Source organism: Manis pentadactyla, chromosome 2, assembly GCF_030020395.1.
Source record: "Manis pentadactyla isolate mManPen7 chromosome 2, mManPen7.hap1, whole genome shotgun sequence".
Taxonomy (NCBI): domain Eukaryota; kingdom Metazoa; phylum Chordata; class Mammalia; order Pholidota; family Manidae; genus Manis; species Manis pentadactyla.
Window position 1 is genome coordinate 22375375 of NC_080020.1, and position 17533 is coordinate 22392907.

A 17533-nucleotide genomic window follows, 5' to 3' on the forward strand; every position below is an offset into this window, starting at 1 on the left:
CGGAGGCCCAGAGGGGTCGTTGATGTTACTAACAGTTTCCTCCTTCAGGCAGCCTCTGACGGGGTGGGGGGGCGCATAGGTTGTGGGGGGGCCCCTGGGTACTTGATGGTAGGCCTAAGACAGCCCCTGGCTTTCTGTGATGTCCCTGCCAGGTATGGTAGGAGTGGGACAGGAAGAGGGTGCTGGGGTCCAGGAGTTTGATCTAGGTCCCCCTCTGTGCCTTTTTCCCTGGTTGTGGGTCCCTCTTAGCTGGCCTGTTCCTGCTTGTGGGCTAGAATGGTATGTGTCCTGCTCAGCCTGCAAGGCGGTGGTGGGATTAAAGCCCAGGGCCTGGTGTGTCAAAAACCAGCAGAAGCATTTATGCTGAGGGGCCTGGGCCAGGAGAACCAGCACACTGAGCCGAGTAATTCCTTTTGCTCCTCCTTTCCCATCGTCTAGGGGAGCTTTTGGAAGAGTCCCAGATGGAAGCATCCAGGCTGCGGCAGAAGGCAGAGGAGTTGGTCAGGGACAGTGAGCTGCTCCCACCACCATCTCCCTCTTTGGCCTCCTTCGACCACCTGGCTGAGCTCACAGGTACAAGGGGAGCCTGGAGTCCTCTGCCCTCCCCGTGCTCCTCACTCTTTAAACCCTTAGCAGTGGACTCTCTTCTCATTCAGAAATCCACACCTCCTTCATTTATCCTCAGACCACAGACCATCCTGGCAGCCATGTTTTGGCTATAGTATTTCCCCAGAAGCTCAAATTTGGATGGTACTTGAAGACAATCTTGTCCAAAAATGGCAGGTGACTTCTGAGACCCTGGCAGATATTATTAATGGATTACAACAATCCACTGCACCCAAGATGTGGCCTCTGGATCTTTTATCAGTGTACTTACTCAGCAGATATTTGACGAGCACCTACTACGTGCCAGGCAGAGTACTCCAGGCAGCTACTTCGGTCACTCAGAGCTCTCTGGCATATGAGTCCAGAGCTCTTTGGTTTGGCCCCTCTTCTTCCATTTTACAATTAGGGAAGCTGAGGCCCATGGAAGAATCTGGACTTGCCTTTTAGCCTGCCCCAGTGTATTTCAGATGTAAGGTTACATATGCTACCTATGAACAGGAAGCGCTGACTAAGACTAAGGGCCAAGGGCCTGTGTATGGTCGCCGTGCTTTCCTCCGGCATGTCTCCAAGTCCAGGGCGAGATCTGGGACTCAGAAGGAAAAGGTCCCCACGCGTGGGGCTCAGATGCTTTCTGTCGCAGCCCTGCCTGCTGTGTTGGCCCAGGCCAGGGTGCCAGCCTCCCATCTGGCTGGAGGTGATGTTTGCTGAAAGGACAAATGGAGGAGAGCGATGATCTCAGACCCCCCCAGGCTGCAGTCACTGGGCATTTCCAGCCTCCAGCTGTTCATTCAGCAATGTTTTCTGAGGCCCAGATTGGTGCTGGGCCCATCCCCCAGAGTGAGATGTGCAGCAGGAGCCCCAGGAGGTTGGGGAGGGAGGGCCGATTCTGAGTCCTGGTTTGCAGTTTAGTTGGTGGTGGTGTGACTATGGGCTAGTTGGTGACCTTTCTATGCCTCAGTTTCCTTACCTTTAAAATGAAGATGGAGAGCTGTTGTGAGAATTGGCTGAGAATAAATATAAAAATACTTTGTTAATTGAAAATTGTCATCCTTGTCACCATTGAGGCAGATACAGGATAACAAGGAGCAGTGGCCACCTTGGGATTTTCCCAGCAAATCAGGGAGCATGGTCTCTCCACCCAGGTTCTGTCCCCATCATTCCAGGGCTGGTCATTTTCTCAGGTTACCTGGGCCTAGTGGGACCACCTCCCATTTCCCCAGGCTCAAGTAGGGAACTCTGTCTGAGGACTCTTCTAGCCAGGGCTACCCTCAAGGGGGCAGTATCTAGGCTTTTCCTTTTTTCCTGCTGCTCATCCATGTTTTCTTAACTCTCCAGGAAAGGATGCAGATGTCCCAGCACCCCCCTCTGACCTTGCACACCCCAGCAGCCAACCAGAGCCAGTCCCCAAACCTCCATCCAGTGTAAGTTGCATTTGCAGTCATGGCAGGAAATTGCTTGGACTTCAAGTTTGGGTTGAGAGATACAAGAACATGAAGAGAGAGGCTGGGATCAAGAAACCCAGTTCTGATTTGCTGGGTGATCCCGGGCAAGTTGATCTCAATCTCTTGGAGGCCTTGGTTTCTTCATTTTCAAATGAAGATCATGGTTAAAACTTACCAGGAAGACCCTGGCTTGCACAAGGAATTCCTCCCATTTACCAAGTTACGTGATGTTAGCATCTATTGACTGCACAGTGCTAGCAAAAAAGATGGATGTGACATGGAACTCACATCCACAAGGGCGGCTTGCAACTATCTACTACACATTTGCCTTGATAAGTTTTTCTTGGTATCTTAGGACTGGAAGAGACCCAAGTGAGTCATTTAGCATCTTCATCCTTTAGATAATATCCATTGAGAGAAGAGCATTTTTCAAGGTCATGCAGACAACTGGGAAAATGTAGAGGTGAAAGGAAGACTTTCTGAGGCAGGGCCAAGGTCCACAGCGGGGTTCTTGGTGGCAGTGAGGCTCAGCAGAAGTTGTGCACAGAGGGCCTCCTGTCTGTCTACCCTCTCCTGGGACAAAGGAAGGCTGAAATAGTCATTGTAGAATTAGCAGTCCCAGAGGCAGTTGTACAACCAGTACGTTCTACATAAGAGATGTGAGAAAGTCTGGAAGTCCTTGGCCACCCTGGATTTGGGTGAATCCTGAAAATGGCTCACCACATTTGTTGAAGGATCTTTGGGACTTACCCCAATCAGTCCGCTCCTCTGGGACCTCTGGGACTTGGTTGGCCAAGCTGGCACAGGACCCCCTTGGCAGTGGCCATACTAGCTGCTGTCTGTGTTCTCTAGGTGACCGTATCTCCAGTGGGACTTGCAGTCCTTGGGTTCAGTCCCTACTTATACATTAAATATGCCCTCAGTTTCCTCAAGTGTCCAAAGGGAATAATGGAATTTTTGAAGACATTGTAAAAGTGCAAGGCCTTTAAAAAAGAAAACATAATCCTAAAGTGCTAGTGGTTCAAGGTCAGCCAGTCCAACATCCCTATTTTACAGATGAGGAAACTGGTCGTGGAAGGTATGTGACCTCAAATCACACAGTGGGTTGTGAGCAGACTTGTTAGGAATCCCACTTTGTGGTCTCACATGAAGTGATGTGTAACTGTGGGCCAAGTCTTTGCACGGAGGGGCTGCCCAGATAAATTGGCTGTGGGAAGGGATTTTGTCCTTCCATTTTGTCCATTGGCCCCTTGCTGCTCTCAGTTGTGGGGCCCCAGAGGAGAGTCGAGGTGTTTTTCTCTCTGGCGGCCCCTAACCCCCTTTCTGCACAGGGCACCTCTGAATTTGAAGTGGTCCCCACTGAGGAGCAGAATTCTCCCCCAGGGAGCCATGGCCACACCAGAAACATGATGGTGAGTGGACGGCAGGTCCCTGGGCATGTCCCACAACTCCTCTCTGTTTCAGTCACCTGGCCTTGGGTGAGAGACACGGGACCTGCTCAGATCTCTTGGGCACCCTGGAGTCACCTGGGGATACACGAGGGGCTGGACCAGGGGGTACTTCTCGCTCACATATGCAAATTTGGCTGGTGACTTCCCCTGCTTGGGCACCCGACCATTGTGAAAGCCTGGGCACACTGCCAGCCCTGCTGGTCTCTGCCAAGTGCTGGCACCTCCACGCACTGTGACTCAGCCTCTGGGCCTTTGGGTTCCTAGTCTTGGTGGAGTAAAGAGGGTCAGATAGACCCAGAGCAGCTTAAGGCAGGTGACCTACCTTGGCTCGCGGTTCCTCCCAGGTTCCCCTTCAGGGTGTATAGGTAGGAGGTTAGACCTTCCACACACACACACACACACACACACACACACACACACACACACACACGCTCCACACATTCTCTCCCCTCCTCCACCCCTCCTTCCCTCTCGTCAGCTCTGGGGTGTCCACCAGCACCCTCATTCTGTATCTCACTCTACTTGCTGTGCTTAGTCCAACTATGTCCTCCTCCTCCTGTCTCTTAAAATGGCTGACTTAGTGGAGAACCATTGCAGAAAGCTGAAACATTCTTTAAATTCTTAAAGTGCCCCCACTGTGAGATTTTTTTATTATTGTTATATAGGCAGTAAATGGTCTAACCTTCACTGATAACTTGTTCTTCTCTCTTGCCTCATCCCACCAAGGATTTGGGGGGCAAATGTTGCTCTTTAGCTTACTGGTTGCATGTCCAAGACCTGTTGGCCCCCAGTGCCAGTCCTCACCAGGTGGTCCTCGAGCTCATGCTGCCGTGCCTTCAGTGGCGAGTGGGTCATCACCGGATTTAGGCAGCTCTGGCAATTAGAGAGGGCTTCTGTTTTGTCTTATGGAAAATTCTGTCCCTGAGAGCTCTGAGAGTCTGGCTGAGGAGGCAAGACCCCTTTCTCAAGAGAGTATTCACCCTATGACCTTGGACCAGACCAGTAACTTCATCGGAGTTCCTCCTCAGCCCCACCACATGCCGTCTGCGCTGAGCAAAGGCAAGACAGCCTCTGTGCCCTCTGGGAACTCGTAGGCTAGTGGGGAAACCAGAGGGATGAAGCAATTCATGAGCCTTAAATAGAGCGGCACTTGCCCCCCGAAATCCTCTGTGGGAAGGGGCCATGGGGGACTGAAGGCAGAGCTGAAGAGGGAGCATCCTCTCCTGTTAGGACCAGGCGCTGACAGTATTGCATAGGCATTCGCCAGGCGCTGGCCACAGGGAGCCCCGCTGCTGCAGAGTCCCGACCGTGGGAGGCCAGTGTGGCCGAGCGCTGGATCAAGAACCAGGAAGGCCCAGTCACGGGCCTGGCTCTGCTGCTGACTCCCGGGCGAGTCCCTCATCCCCGTGCCTTGGTTTCCCAGCCTGAACTCTGGGGCTCCCCATAGCTCTGATGTCTGTGACTCCCATAAATGTTTAGGGGACGCCTGCTAGAGATGCCGATACGTGGGAGGGCTAGGAAGGATAGGCAGAGGGCTCACTGTGGGAATGAGCCCGGGGTGGCATGGGGCATGGGGTGTGGGGGCTCAGATGCCTGGCAGGGGAGCCGGGGTGGATGCAGTCAGCTGTCTGGTGCCACTGTGGATCCTTGGCCACGGTGCTGGCATAACTAAGGCACTGTTTTTAGTAAGAGCATTCTAGATGGAGGGGAGACGGTGCGAGAGGGGAAGATTGATTGGTTACTGAGATTGGGCCGTCTTGCCGGGGTTGGCTGCATTTCTTATATGCTCTTTGAGCTACTGAGAGCACTGACTCCTTACCTGTTTTGGATCTTGGGTCCTCTGAGAAACTGATGAACGCTCGGACAGTCTCCAGAAGACACGCATGTCGGCATGAAAGCTGGGCTGTTTTTTGTATGGCTCCCTGGTCAAGTCTCTGTGAGCACTGAAGCGGCACTGTGTGTGGGGCGATAGCCCTCTCCTGGGCTGACCGCTCCCCTGTGTCGGTCCGCCCTCCTGTGAACCCTGTGAAGCAGAAGCAGAAGGGGTGTATGCACATTTAGTGAACAAGGATTCTGAAGTGGTGGACGGGTGACTTAGCCGCAGGCACTCAGCAGAGTCCTGAGTGCGGGAGGAAGGTGGCTGTGCCGCCATACTGCAGCTGTGGCCTGGGAGTCCCGGGTCCCGCCCCGTGAGTCAGCCCCTGACAGGGAACCTGTGCAACTGGAGAATTTCCCTGGGCTGAGCTGGGATCACAGGGGGAAACTGAGTCGTGAGGAATGGGGAAGCAGAGGGCAAATGGCTGGGGCACCTACTCAGACCCCAGTGAAGAGTGGTTCTGTCCCCTCCCACCAGGAGCTGGGCCCCCTGCCCCATGAGGACAGCAATCTGCTCCTGCACCTGCAGCGCCTGGAGACCACCCTGAGCGTGTGCGCCGAGGAGCCGGACCACAGCCAGCTCTTCACCCACCTGGGCCGCATGGCCCTCGAGTTCAACCGGCTTGCCTCCAAGGTGCACAGGAATGAGCAGCGCACCTCCATCCTGCAGGTGAGGCTGGGCCGGGAGGGCCTCCTGGGGTCTGCAGGTACGCACCGCCTCTGCCTGCTTTGGCTCCTCGTGGGAATCCAGGGGTACCATGGGGACTTCCAAGGGTGATGTTGGCTTCCTGTTCAGGGTAGGGAAGTTGTGGGAGGGAAGAGGAAAGGTAATAGAAAATATGGGCTGGGCAATACAAATTTCATGGTTGGGGATACCCTTGGTGTGGATGTGGACAGGTGGGCAGCAGCCCTACCTTTTTGTTCTTTGCATTCAGGTTGGGGAGGGGAGGGAGCAAAGGCTGGGCCTTTACCTGGTGCTGCCCCAGCCCCCTGAGGTGGTGCCATCATTATCCTCACTTCACAGGTGGGAACACAGTCCTCAAGAGGTGATTTTTTCTTTTTTTTTTTTTTGCCTAAGGTCACCCAATTCGTAGATGGTACAGTTGGGATTTGAACCTCTGTCATATGTCAAAAGCCCATGATCTTACCCAGCATCCCAACCTGCCTTTCCTTCATAACCCTCTCTGTGCCATGGGTATGGGGTCAGCTTTCCTTCCTCGGCCATACCAGGCCTTGAAGTCCTATAGTTATGGGTTCCAGTAGTGACTCTTCATTGCTGTATGACCTTGGACAAGTGACTTATCCTCTCTGTCCCTTTCACTCCCTCCTGGGACTGCTGTGCACAGTGAAGGACATGCCTCATACCGTCTAGGACCCAGTATGGCACTTGAAGGAGTGACCACTGTTAGGGTCTCATGACGGGGACTGGGGGTGAGAAAGCATCCACAGGTGGCAGGACTGCAGCTCCCAGAGGACTCAAGTGCCTGTTGTCTTAGTGACAGGACTATGATTTAAAGTGTCTTTCCTCCCTCCTAGGCCATCCTCGGTGCCAGTCTCATTGACGCCAACACACATTCATGTGCGTGGTTGAATAGGGGCAAGACCACTGTGTGTGATGTCGGGAAGGGCCTGGGTTGACAAGAGCAGAGGGGCTTCCAGGCTGGAGCCAAGGTGTGAGGAGAGAGGTGGGGAGCAGAGGACCCCAGGGAGAGTGCAGGACTCCATTCTGCCTCAGGGAGGGCCTGCTAAGAGAGCCGTCTCACATCAGCTAGGCTTAGTGGGGTCAGAGCTGAGCTCTGGGGAGGGGAACCAGGTGGTCTGCATGGGCTGAGATGACTTTGAGCATTAACTTTCCTGCTTTGAAATGGGGATTGATAAAAGGGCATCTATCAACCTGTTATTTTTTGTATCAAACCCCTGTTTGTTTCTTTCGTAGGTTGTATCAGTCTGTAATTATTTTATTAGGTGGTTTATTTACATTGTGTTTGTTGTTGCCTTATGTTCCCTGCTAGAACATAAGCCTCACGAGGGGCAGGTACCTTGTCTGTCATACCCACCACTATATCCCAGGGCCTGGCACTTACTGTGCATTTGGTGAGTGAATGAATGAATGAACAAATGGACTCGTTGATGCTGTGCTCTGTTAGCCCCTATGATGGAAGGTGGCCTTTGTGATGCCTCCCTCCATCAGCTGCTGACTTGGAGGAAGCCGCCCTCTAGACTGGAAGCATGGCCAGTGAGGCCTTGTCCTGAGACTTTACTTTAGTGACCAGGAGCAGGACATTCTGTTCCCAGGAGACCCCGCCCAGGGCCATGGCGTCCTGGGTGTTTGCCCAGCCTGTGGGCAGAGGTGAATTAATCTGGTTCTTCCTCATTTGTTCATTGATTTCTTGGCTCACTCAGCAGACACTGTCCAGGCTGGGAATGGCGCAAGGCCTCTGCTGGGCACTGGGACCTGTGTTCTCTCAGCCTCAGATCCCTCGTACCCAGCCACCCTCCACTTCGAGGCTGTCCCACCATTCAGCAGTCACACGAGTCTCTCTTGTGTCAGAAGGGCCGAGGTTTTGCTGCGAAAGAAATCTAACTGGATAACATACACATTTCCTCATATTCTGAGTGGCAAGGGCTTGTTTCTGCTCCACAGTTGCTTAGACCCAGGCTGACAGGCCCCACCATGTCGTGCTCTTTGGAATATGACAGCCACAGCCACAGGGAAAAGAGCCCAGAGGACTGTGCACGTGCCAGCCTGGAAGGGATCCTTGTCACTTTGGCTCATCTTTCGTTAGCCAGAGCCAGTCACATGATTGCTGGGAGCCTTGGAAGTGGACATGGAAGGAGCAGGTGGAATGTCTGGTGAATAGCATGGCTGCTGCCCCCAGCCGGCTCACAGGCCTTCTCCTCCCTCTCTGCTCTTACATCACAGGTGAAAGAGCCACCAATTTAGGGTTCTCCAGATGGGGTGTAAGCCCAGTGGTCATTCTTCACAGCTGTGCAACCTCATGCAAATGATTTCTCCTGCGTTAGCCTACCTTTAAAATAGAGACGAGTTACCTACCTTTGGGGAAGCCGTGAGGCTCCAACAAGGCGCTGTGGAGAGAATATCTAGCCGTGTATAGGGCACCGTTAGGTGCTCATCAAATATTTGTTGAAAGAGTGAGTGACTCAGTACCAACTCAGTGCATCACCAGTGCTAGTCAGCCTGTCCCTTCCCTCCCCACCCGTGGGGCCCTGAGTCCGGCCGTCCATCTTCCATGCCCCCCACCTCACAGTGCTTTGAACACACAAATTCTCAAATATTACCAAGTGACTGGCAGGTCACCAGGCACTTGCAGTCTCATAGCTTTGTATGTCCTGATGGCAGCCCCATGAAGGAGGCGGGGAAGCCCTGTGTTCCAGCAACTCTGGGAGCCTCGTCGCACACTCCCCATGTTGACTGAGCTCATAGGCCTCCGCGGACCCTGGTCTCATCCACTCATTTGCTCGGCCATTCTGTCATTCAGCCTTGCAATCCTTCAGTGGAGTTGAGCATCAGCCCGTGCGTGGTCCTGAGCTTGGGCTTGGGATCGGGCGGTGGACAAGAGTGGGGAGGGGGCCAGCCCTCTGGGAGCCCATGGCCTAGCAGGGGGTGGCGAACATGAAGAAAATAACAACACAGAAGGGCTCTTCAGCTCTGATCACGACAAGCGTAAGAGGGGTGAGAGGAGGGGCTGGGAGCGAGGGTAACGGAGGCGGCCTGACTCGCCTGAGCTGTCTGAGTTGGAAGGATGGCTCTGAGGATGTGACTGGCTGAGACCTGAAGCAGGAGAAGTCAGCCAGGGGAAGGCCGGTGAGGAAGAGCGTCCTAGGCTGTGGGAACAGCAGTGAAGGAGGTGAGGGATGGGGCTTTCTGCCTTGGAAAACCAGAAAGCTCTGTGGCCGATATGTGGTCAGGCACCCTCAGGAGCCAGCCACGGAGGGGAGCCTGGGTGGGACCAGTGGCTTGGGCCCCGGCTGCCCTGAGAGCAACCGGGTGAGGCCACGCAAAGGGCTTGGCCTGGCGCGCCTGTAGCCCCACCTATGCCCTCCATCGCCAACCTGCATTTGGGATGCACCCCATCCCACCCTCACCCCATCTGCCTCTCTGCCCTGCAGACCCTGTGTGAGCAGCTTCGGAAGGAGAATGAAGCCCTGAAGGCCAAGCTGGACAAGGGCCTGGAACAGCGGGATCAGGCCGCTGAGAGGCTGCGGTAAGTGTGGGTGCCTCAGACAGAGGGTGAGGAGTCGGATGGGTGGGGGTTGGGGCCTTGGGGGGCGTGGCCCTGATTTCTGGGCTGAGGCCTGTGCTTAGAGCCCTGCTTGGGATGTCAGCTCTCTGGGCCCTTCTTGGGCGCCTTGGTGTCTCCTCTCTGGCTTTTGAATACCTCAGGGGTGTTTGTGTATAAAGTACCCGGGAGCTTCAGCTCTGCAAGTTGCACTCCTCCCTTGGAAACACCTGCAGCCTGTGAAGGGTGCCTAGAGGGCTGTCGGAGACGTGGGCTCTGCTGCCCCCTGCTGTCCACCATCCTGTCCAGCTCTTGTTTTCCTGAGAACAGTCAGAGGTTCTTCATTTGGGCTAGTGGATTCCAGACTTCATTGTGCATCAGGATCCCTAACAGTCAAGGAAGGCACTACAAGTTTATACTCCAACTCTCCCTCCTCAGCCAAGGTTCTGCTTCAGTGGGTCTGAGGCAAGACCCAGGCATCTCAGTTCTCCCAAGGCCTCTATGATCATGAGGTGGGGGAGCCCACGATCACACTTAAAAGACACTGATCTTGACTGTTAGAGCTTGAAGGGCCCTTGAAGATCATGTGGGCCAAACCCCTCATTGTGCAAAGGGCGCTGAAGCCCACAGAAAGGCACGTGAGGGCCAGAGGGAGTAACATGTAACTGCTGAGTCACTGTGCTACCTTGAATCAGCATTTATTTATTCTGGATGGCCGAGCACTTAGAGTTTAATGGCTATAATGACCCCACCCATGGGAATGACCCCAAAAGCCCAGACTGGAGGAAAGACTCATGACTAGAAGGCAAGAGTGCAAGTCCCTGCTGTGTGACCTTGGGAAAGCCACTTCACTTCTCTGTTTTTCTTTCTTTTTTTTTTTTTTAAGAGGCGGCAACAAATATGGTTTTACTTTTTAAAATTTTTTATTAAGGTATGATTGATATACAGTCTTATGAAGGTTTCACATGAAAAAACAATGTGGTTACTACGTTTACCCATATTATCAAGTCCCCACCCATACCCCAACGTAGTCACTGTCCATCAGTGCAGCAAGTTGCCAGAGATCCACTATGTCCCTTCTCTGTGCTACACTGTTCTCCCCGTGACCCCCCACACCATGTGTACTAAACATAATACCCCTCAGTCCCCTTCTCCCTCCCCCCACGCCCGCCCTCCCACACCCCTCCCCTTTGGTAACCACTTTCTCTATTTTTCTATTATTATATGGAAACCAGAACATAAAGAAATATTTTCTCTATTTCAGTGATACCTGAATCCACATTGGCATTTCTATTATATCCTGTATCACCTACCTTATTATTTGAGAATCTACTGTTATTTGAATCATGTTTTTACTTAAAATAATTATAAAGAAAACTTCTGCTAGAGTAAATGGAAAACAGCATTACTTGTAATAAATAGATGATAACTCCAACAGTAAATACAATGAAAATGGAAGGATGTTCATAAGTCCTGGTGCAATGCCAGTGCCCGCTGAAGGCCGTGAGCCTGAGGCTCGCTCTTCCTCTGTCAGCAAGGGAGACTCCTGAGGACCCGAGAGGTGTTCAGCACCTGTTAGCACTGCAGTGACACTCTTCCCATGCTCTACACAGGAAGTTTGAAGAAAATCGGAAAAGATGTCACTTTCTCACTAGAGTGTAGTCCAGGCTTATTTACTGCAGTGTGGATGCCTCCTGAGGACCTCATGTATACATACACCCCACAGCTGGGGAAGCCCTGCTGTTGACGATTGGAGTCTTCTTGGGAAGCCCACAGATTGCCAGCAAAGTGGCTTATGGATGCCCTTTCAGTTCCACCTGAGGGCAGGTTTCACGGGTACTCCCCAGGACTCAGCCGCAGCTCAGATGAGTAGCAGATCTGAGATTCCCAGCCTCCTTATCCCAGGGCCAGCAAGATGACCTCTCTGTTTGCCTCCAACCCAGGGAGGAAAACATGGAGCTCAAGAAGTTGTTGATGAGCGGTGCCAAAGAGCGGGCCTCTGGGTGGCCAGGCTCACCAAAGATGGAAGGTGCAGGCAAGAAGGGAGCCTCCGGACAGCAGGTATGCGGTCAGAAACTGCTTCCACAGCCTCCTCGACTACCCAGCCTCTGCTGCCACCTGTGGTGGCAGTGAGCCGCTTCCTGCTTCCTGCTGTAGTAGTTCCATTGCTAGAATGTCCTTGTTGTTAGATGGCTTTTCCTTAGCTTGGCCTGAGGTCGCCTCCCTGGAGCTTCCGCTCCTCAGTCCGCATCCTGCCTTCAGCCGCACGGTGCGTCCCGTTCCCTGGGACACAGGCTCAGGCTGCCAGCCGTGACCTTGGCTCTGCTGCCCTCCTTCTCTTCTCCAGGCTGAATTGCTCCAGTGTCTTCAGGCACAGTGCATAGAAGGTGGTGTTGAGTCTCCTCCTCATTCTGTGAAGGTTCTCTAAGTACATTGTAGTGTTTGTCAAGGCCTCCCTTATGTGTTGGCTCCCAAAAGTCAATTCAGCATCTCAGATATTCCTGGCAGAATTAGGGTGGTGGGTTGAGAAGTGCTGTTGGGGGCTCTGTTAAGCTTCTGTGATTGTACCCTGGAGATTCTGACATGGAGAGAGGAGGGCATCAGCAACATTGGCACAGCCTGGTAATGCCACCAGGCTGGCCCGCTTGCCCCCTTCCCGCTGCTGCTCCCAGCTGTGTCTCACACACAGTTCTCAGGCAGAAGTTGGCTCTCCACCCTTGCCCGATCCATGCCTTTCTACTTGATGCAAAGCTGAGTCCCAACTTTTTGCTGACACGTTTTCCCCCTTTAATGGGGTGTAATGGCTGCATAGCAGGACTCATTGTCTTTAATAAACCCCACACCTGCATAATAGTTGTAATTATCTGAATAACTTAATTCCTTGTGCTCACATGGCAATGTAGAGTTTATCCAGGACTTGGAAGCCCATCATCTCATCTGGACTTCCTCACTGAGTGTAAGGTAGACAGGGCCAGGACCATCGCCCCGTGAGACAGTTATGGCAGGTTTTGAGCAGCCATGTGACATAATGTAGTCAGAATGCCTGCATCACCTGTTGTCAGGCAGACGTGGGGGGCAGGAGGCATGCAGATGAATGGCCTGAGTGCGAGCCCATGGGGCCCCTCTTCTCTGCCATTTGCCCCTCAAGTTGCAGCCTGCCTTGTCCTCTTGCAGGGTGGCTTGTGGACTCTTCTCATCTCCCCTGGGCCCTCCAAGCTGCCCTGGGTGTAGAATTCTTTGGAAGGGCCTCTTCACTTTCCCAAAGCCCTTTAATATCAACCCATTGCATCTGACTCCCTGAAAGGCCAGGTGTTCCTGCCACCCTGCCAGGGAGGAAGGCTGCATAGGAGGTGTGTGTTACAGGCCGTGTTGAAGCCTGTGCCTTGGAGTCACATGTGGGTTGAATGCTGGCTCCAGCTCTTACTAGCACTGCCACCATGAACAAGTCACATAAACTCTCTGGACTTAGTTTCATCCTCTGTAAAATGGAGATGACACCCACCTCCAAGGGTGGTTGGAGGATTCAGCAAAGTGATGCCTGTGAAGTTGGTTTCGCGCCTGGCACCTGGTAAACAGCAAACACTGCTTTTGATGGCAGATTTGGCACCTGCAGCCAGGTCAGCTGACTCCTCTCTTTGTGGAGATTAACGGTGCGCCCTCTAGTAGCCCACAGGGAAGGCACGTCCTCATTCCACAATAATGCTAAGCACAGCTGCCCTCCAGGGGACAGTAGGCTTCCAGGTGATGGTCCCTGAAGGGCCCCGCCCCCAGCCCGCTCCTCTGACTCCCTAGTTCTGTGGTGTGCTTACAGACCTTAGCCTGCAGGGGGCACTGGAGCCTCAAGTTCCTCCCTCTGGGCCCATTCCAAACCACAGGGGTGTATGGAAGGGGCAGGGAAGGTGAGGAAAAGAGAGGATGTGGGCAGTGACCCCAGGACAAATGCTGACAGGCCCACAGGATGTCAGAGGTAGGGGCCTTCGGAGCCCATCCTATTTGATCTTGGACCAAAGCTCAGAGAGGGTGTGGGTCTTGGCCTCCATCATGCAGGGCCTTGGCGGTAGAGCCAGTGCTCCATTTCTGGACCTCTCACTTTTCTACTGCATCAACTCAACACTTCTTATTAAAAATACATTTTTTAAACTTTTTATTCGAGATAATTTTAGACTTAACAGACGAGCTACAAAAATAGTCCTTAGCGTTCCCATATCCCTTATCCCCTTAACATCTTACATAACTGGTTCAGTGATCAAAACAAGGAAATTAACCTCGGCACAATACTATAAACTACAGACTTTGTCCAGATTTCCCCAGTTTTTCAAGCACATCATTCTGCTGTACCAGGATCCCATCCAGGATCCCACATCACATTTAGTTCTCATGTCTCTTCCAGACTTACCCTTCCTTATTGTTCCTTGACTTTCATGAGCTTCAACTTTTGAGTTATATTGGCCAGTTGTTTGTAGAGTGTCCCTCAGTTTGGGCTCATCTGATGTGTTCTCATGATTAGACTGAGGCTATGGATTTGGGCAAGAGTGACACCGTGCCCTTCTCAGTGTGTCACATCAAGGGTGCATGGTGTCAGTGTCATGGCAACCTTGATCACTCGGCCACGGGGGCATCTATCAGGTTTTTCCATAATAAAGGGACAGATTTTCCCTTTGTAACTAAAAGCTTCTTTTTTAGGAGAATGTTGACATGTGCACATGTTCTGTTTTGCTCACTTACTTTAGCATCCATTGGCAATCTCACCTGTAGCAGTGATATTAGTGTAGTATTCTAACAGCAATCTTGTATTTCCTCCATTTTTTCTATATTCACTAATTGAAATCCTTTTACAAAGAAGAGTTGTCCCTTCTCCCCAGTTTATTTATTTGTTCAGCTATTTCTTCCTACCAGTATGGACCCAAGGATATATTATTTTATCCTTTGGGTTATAATCCAGTACTATTGCTGTTGATTTTCTTGTTCAGTTTGTTCCATCTTTGGCCAGAGGAAACTCTTTCAAGTTGTCTTCATTGCCCATTTGACTTGCTCTTCTTTTTGAGTACTTCCTTCCTTTCCATAAGACACCCCAAACTCATCTTACATTTTCCCTGCTTCAGCCTGGAATTAACCACTTCTCAAGGGGCCTTTCTTTTTGTTGGAGAATGGCATTTAGAAACCAAGATCCGGGCAGTAGGTGTGCCCATTGCTAATGGAGTGTCACTGCCTTAGGCTCTCTCAGACAACAGAGCTAGGAAATATATGAATGTGTACTGATGGTGCATACACACGTGTTCATTTGTTTCTGCATCTTTCTAAAAACATGTTTTAAGTAAAAATTTTATAAAAACATTAAAAAATAATTCTTGCCTTCCAGGTTGGAGGATTTCTGGCTGATGTGTGTTGGGTAGGGAGGGTGGTTGGCGGTGCCTTGAAGATGAACCTGAGCAGGGAAAGAAATGGCTGTGGGAGGGGTAGAGGAAGTGAGCCTAGGAGCCACCGTGGCCCAGGGATGATCTCAGCGGCCTTCTCCAGGGGGATTTGTCATGGCTGGGAAGTGTAGTAGTGTCCTGGTGGGTGGGAGGGTAGAGAGGAGAGATGGGGCTTGGTGGGTGAGAGATTGTTATTTGAGACTTTGCTGAAGGCCCCTCTGTGTTTCTTCCCAGGCTAGTGTCACAGCAGCTAAGGTCCCAGAGGTGGGAGCCTTGGGTGCAGCTGAGAAGAAGGTGAAGGTACTGGAGCAGCAGCGCACTGAGGTAGGTACCTGGAGGAGGTCATGGCCAAGAAGACCCTTCTTCCTCCTGGAACTGGCAGGACAAAGGCCCTCCTGGGCCCCCTGGCTTGTCCCAGATCACCATCGTGAGTTGCCGTGGTGACTACTGACCCTTCTGCCCATGGGAGAGACCTGCTGCCTTGTCCAGGGCTCTTGTTTCTTGATCCCACAGGGGTCACTCTGAAGAAGTGGCATTTGGGACACTGCCCAAAATTGTTGGTATTTAGGAAGGCTCTCAGGGTAAACCCTGGATGGTGGAAAGAGCTGTGATAAGGCAGGCAAGTTTCAGCATCAGAAACGAGGAGTCTGGGGTTTATCTGACACCAGGCGGTTGGTTCAGGCAGGGATGTCACAGACAGGGAGGACCCAGCACCTCGTGGCTCTGCCACCGGCCAGGTGAAAGTCTCCAGAGGTTGAGGCTCTGCACTTGTGTCTCATGCATAGTCCTCCTCGTCCCCCACCCCGAGGCCAGTGTTTTCAGACCGTCGTGGGGAGGCCCCTTCCCATCTGTTCTCTCAGCCTGTCTTCTCTACACCATGCAGGTCCTTCTCCAGATTTCCAGGCCTTTCTGCCCTCTTTTGTCTTCTGCACATTTGAACGTTGGGCCTCCATTAGTCTTTTGTATACTTGCATATTAATTTTAGTTTTCTTTTTGTATTGCTGTAAGGTATCTTTTCTGATTACAAGAGTATTATAATGCTCATTATAAAAAGATTGAGAATCTCAGCCTAGAGATGACCACAGTTGATAATAGTTCATTGCATATTCCTCATTTTTTCTGTGTACTTACGTATATACATATCTGTTTATAAAAGTAAAGTATAAAAATTGTATCACACATAATGTATTGCTGTTTTTCTCGGTTTTTCTTTAAAATTATCTTTGAGAATATTTATTTATATATAAAATATGTACTATAGTCCTTCAATTCTGAGTACTCTGTCATATATTAATGCTTCTGAAATTGGGATACCCTTTTCCTATTGTTTTATTTATTTAATGATGTAGGATTGTTTTTCTTCCCTTAGGGATTGTTATACCAACTGTACAGCAAATAATTAGGGTCATCTTAGAAATAAGGCAATGTATTAAGATGCCTGATTTTCTTAATAGCCACACAGTGCCCCATTTCTGTTTACGCTGTCATTTCCTTACCTGGCCTCCTAGGCTTCTGTTTCTTCTAGCCTGTTTTGGAATGTGAACACTGCTGAAATGATCACCTTGTACATATATTTGCACACTTGTGCAAGTGCTCCTTTTGGTCACATTTTCAAAGTGGAGTTACTAAGTGAAAGAGAATGAGAACTTGAGGTTTTAATACATAGTCCCACACTGCCCTCGCAAGGACTCTGGGTTCCATAATTGCACACCAAAGTTATATACTGCTTCTGTGTCTTGGTTTCCTGGCAGGGATAATATGTAGTGAGTGATAAGGGTGAATCTCTTTGGGGTACATGGAATTTTTTTGTAAGTGGGGTTTCAGGCAGTGTCTGTCGCCACCATTCATTTGCACCCGCTGCGCGCTCCTTGGGAAGCTGGTCTGCGTGGAGTTCTCTCTCTTTGTTCCTTCTCTGCTTATCTCCTGCTAACCCTAATCTCTCCCCACAGCTGCTCGAGGTGAACAAGCAATGGGACCAGCACTTCCGGTCCATGAAGCAGCAATATGAACAGAAGGTAGTGAGGGGGTTATGGGACTCCAGGCTGAACCCCAGGTTCTTGGCATCCCTGGTCTTGCTGCTTCCTTCTCAGCAGCTTTGAACCCTGAAGGTTCACTTGTTACACGCTCCCTCGCTCTGCCTTTGAACCCAGATTACTGAGCTGCGTCAGAAGCTGGCGGACCTGCAGAAGCAGGTGACTGACCTGGAGGCTGAGCGGGAACAGAAGCAGCGTGACTTTGACCGCAAGCTCCTCCTTGCCAAGTCCAAGATTGAAACAGAGGAGGCAAGTGTGACCGGCAGGTTCGGCTCGAGGAGGCCTGCTGGTCGGGAGCTGAGTGGAGTAAATAAGCTGGGGCTGGAGGTCTGGAGACCTGGGTGTTCCAGCTCTGGTTCTCATGCTAAGGGGCTATATGGCCACAGGCAAGAGCACTTTCCTCCCCTGTCCAGTTTCCTGTCTGAAAATTGAGGGGATTGAATTAGCTTGCTTTTCATATTTTCTTGTTTT

The 17533-nt window shown here is 51.5% G+C and overlaps 1 protein-coding gene across 8 annotated transcripts in view; it reads left to right on the forward strand.

Annotated features, from left to right (window-relative positions):
* TNIP1 (TNFAIP3 interacting protein 1) overlaps positions 1 to 17533 on the forward strand; it is a 58657-nt gene that overhangs the window by 17253 nt on the left and 23871 nt on the right. For 6 of the 8 annotated variants that reach the window (XM_057490626.1, XM_057490640.1, XM_057490630.1 and 3 more), the window contains 9 exons: positions 439 to 573; positions 1942 to 2027; positions 3380 to 3460; positions 5853 to 6044; positions 9506 to 9600; positions 11559 to 11676; positions 15264 to 15353; positions 16979 to 17044; positions 17180 to 17315. In XM_057490626.1, the coding sequence (XP_057346609.1) occupies positions 439 to 573; positions 1942 to 2027; positions 3380 to 3460; positions 5853 to 6044; positions 9506 to 9600; positions 11559 to 11676; positions 15264 to 15353; positions 16979 to 17044; positions 17180 to 17315 (999 nt within the window). The remainder of the gene's footprint in view (positions 1 to 438; positions 574 to 1941; positions 2028 to 3379; positions 3461 to 5852; positions 6045 to 9505; positions 9601 to 11558; positions 11677 to 15263; positions 15354 to 16978; positions 17045 to 17179; positions 17316 to 17533) is intronic. The other 2 variants (XM_057490631.1, XM_057490634.1) reach the window with 1 other exon arrangement.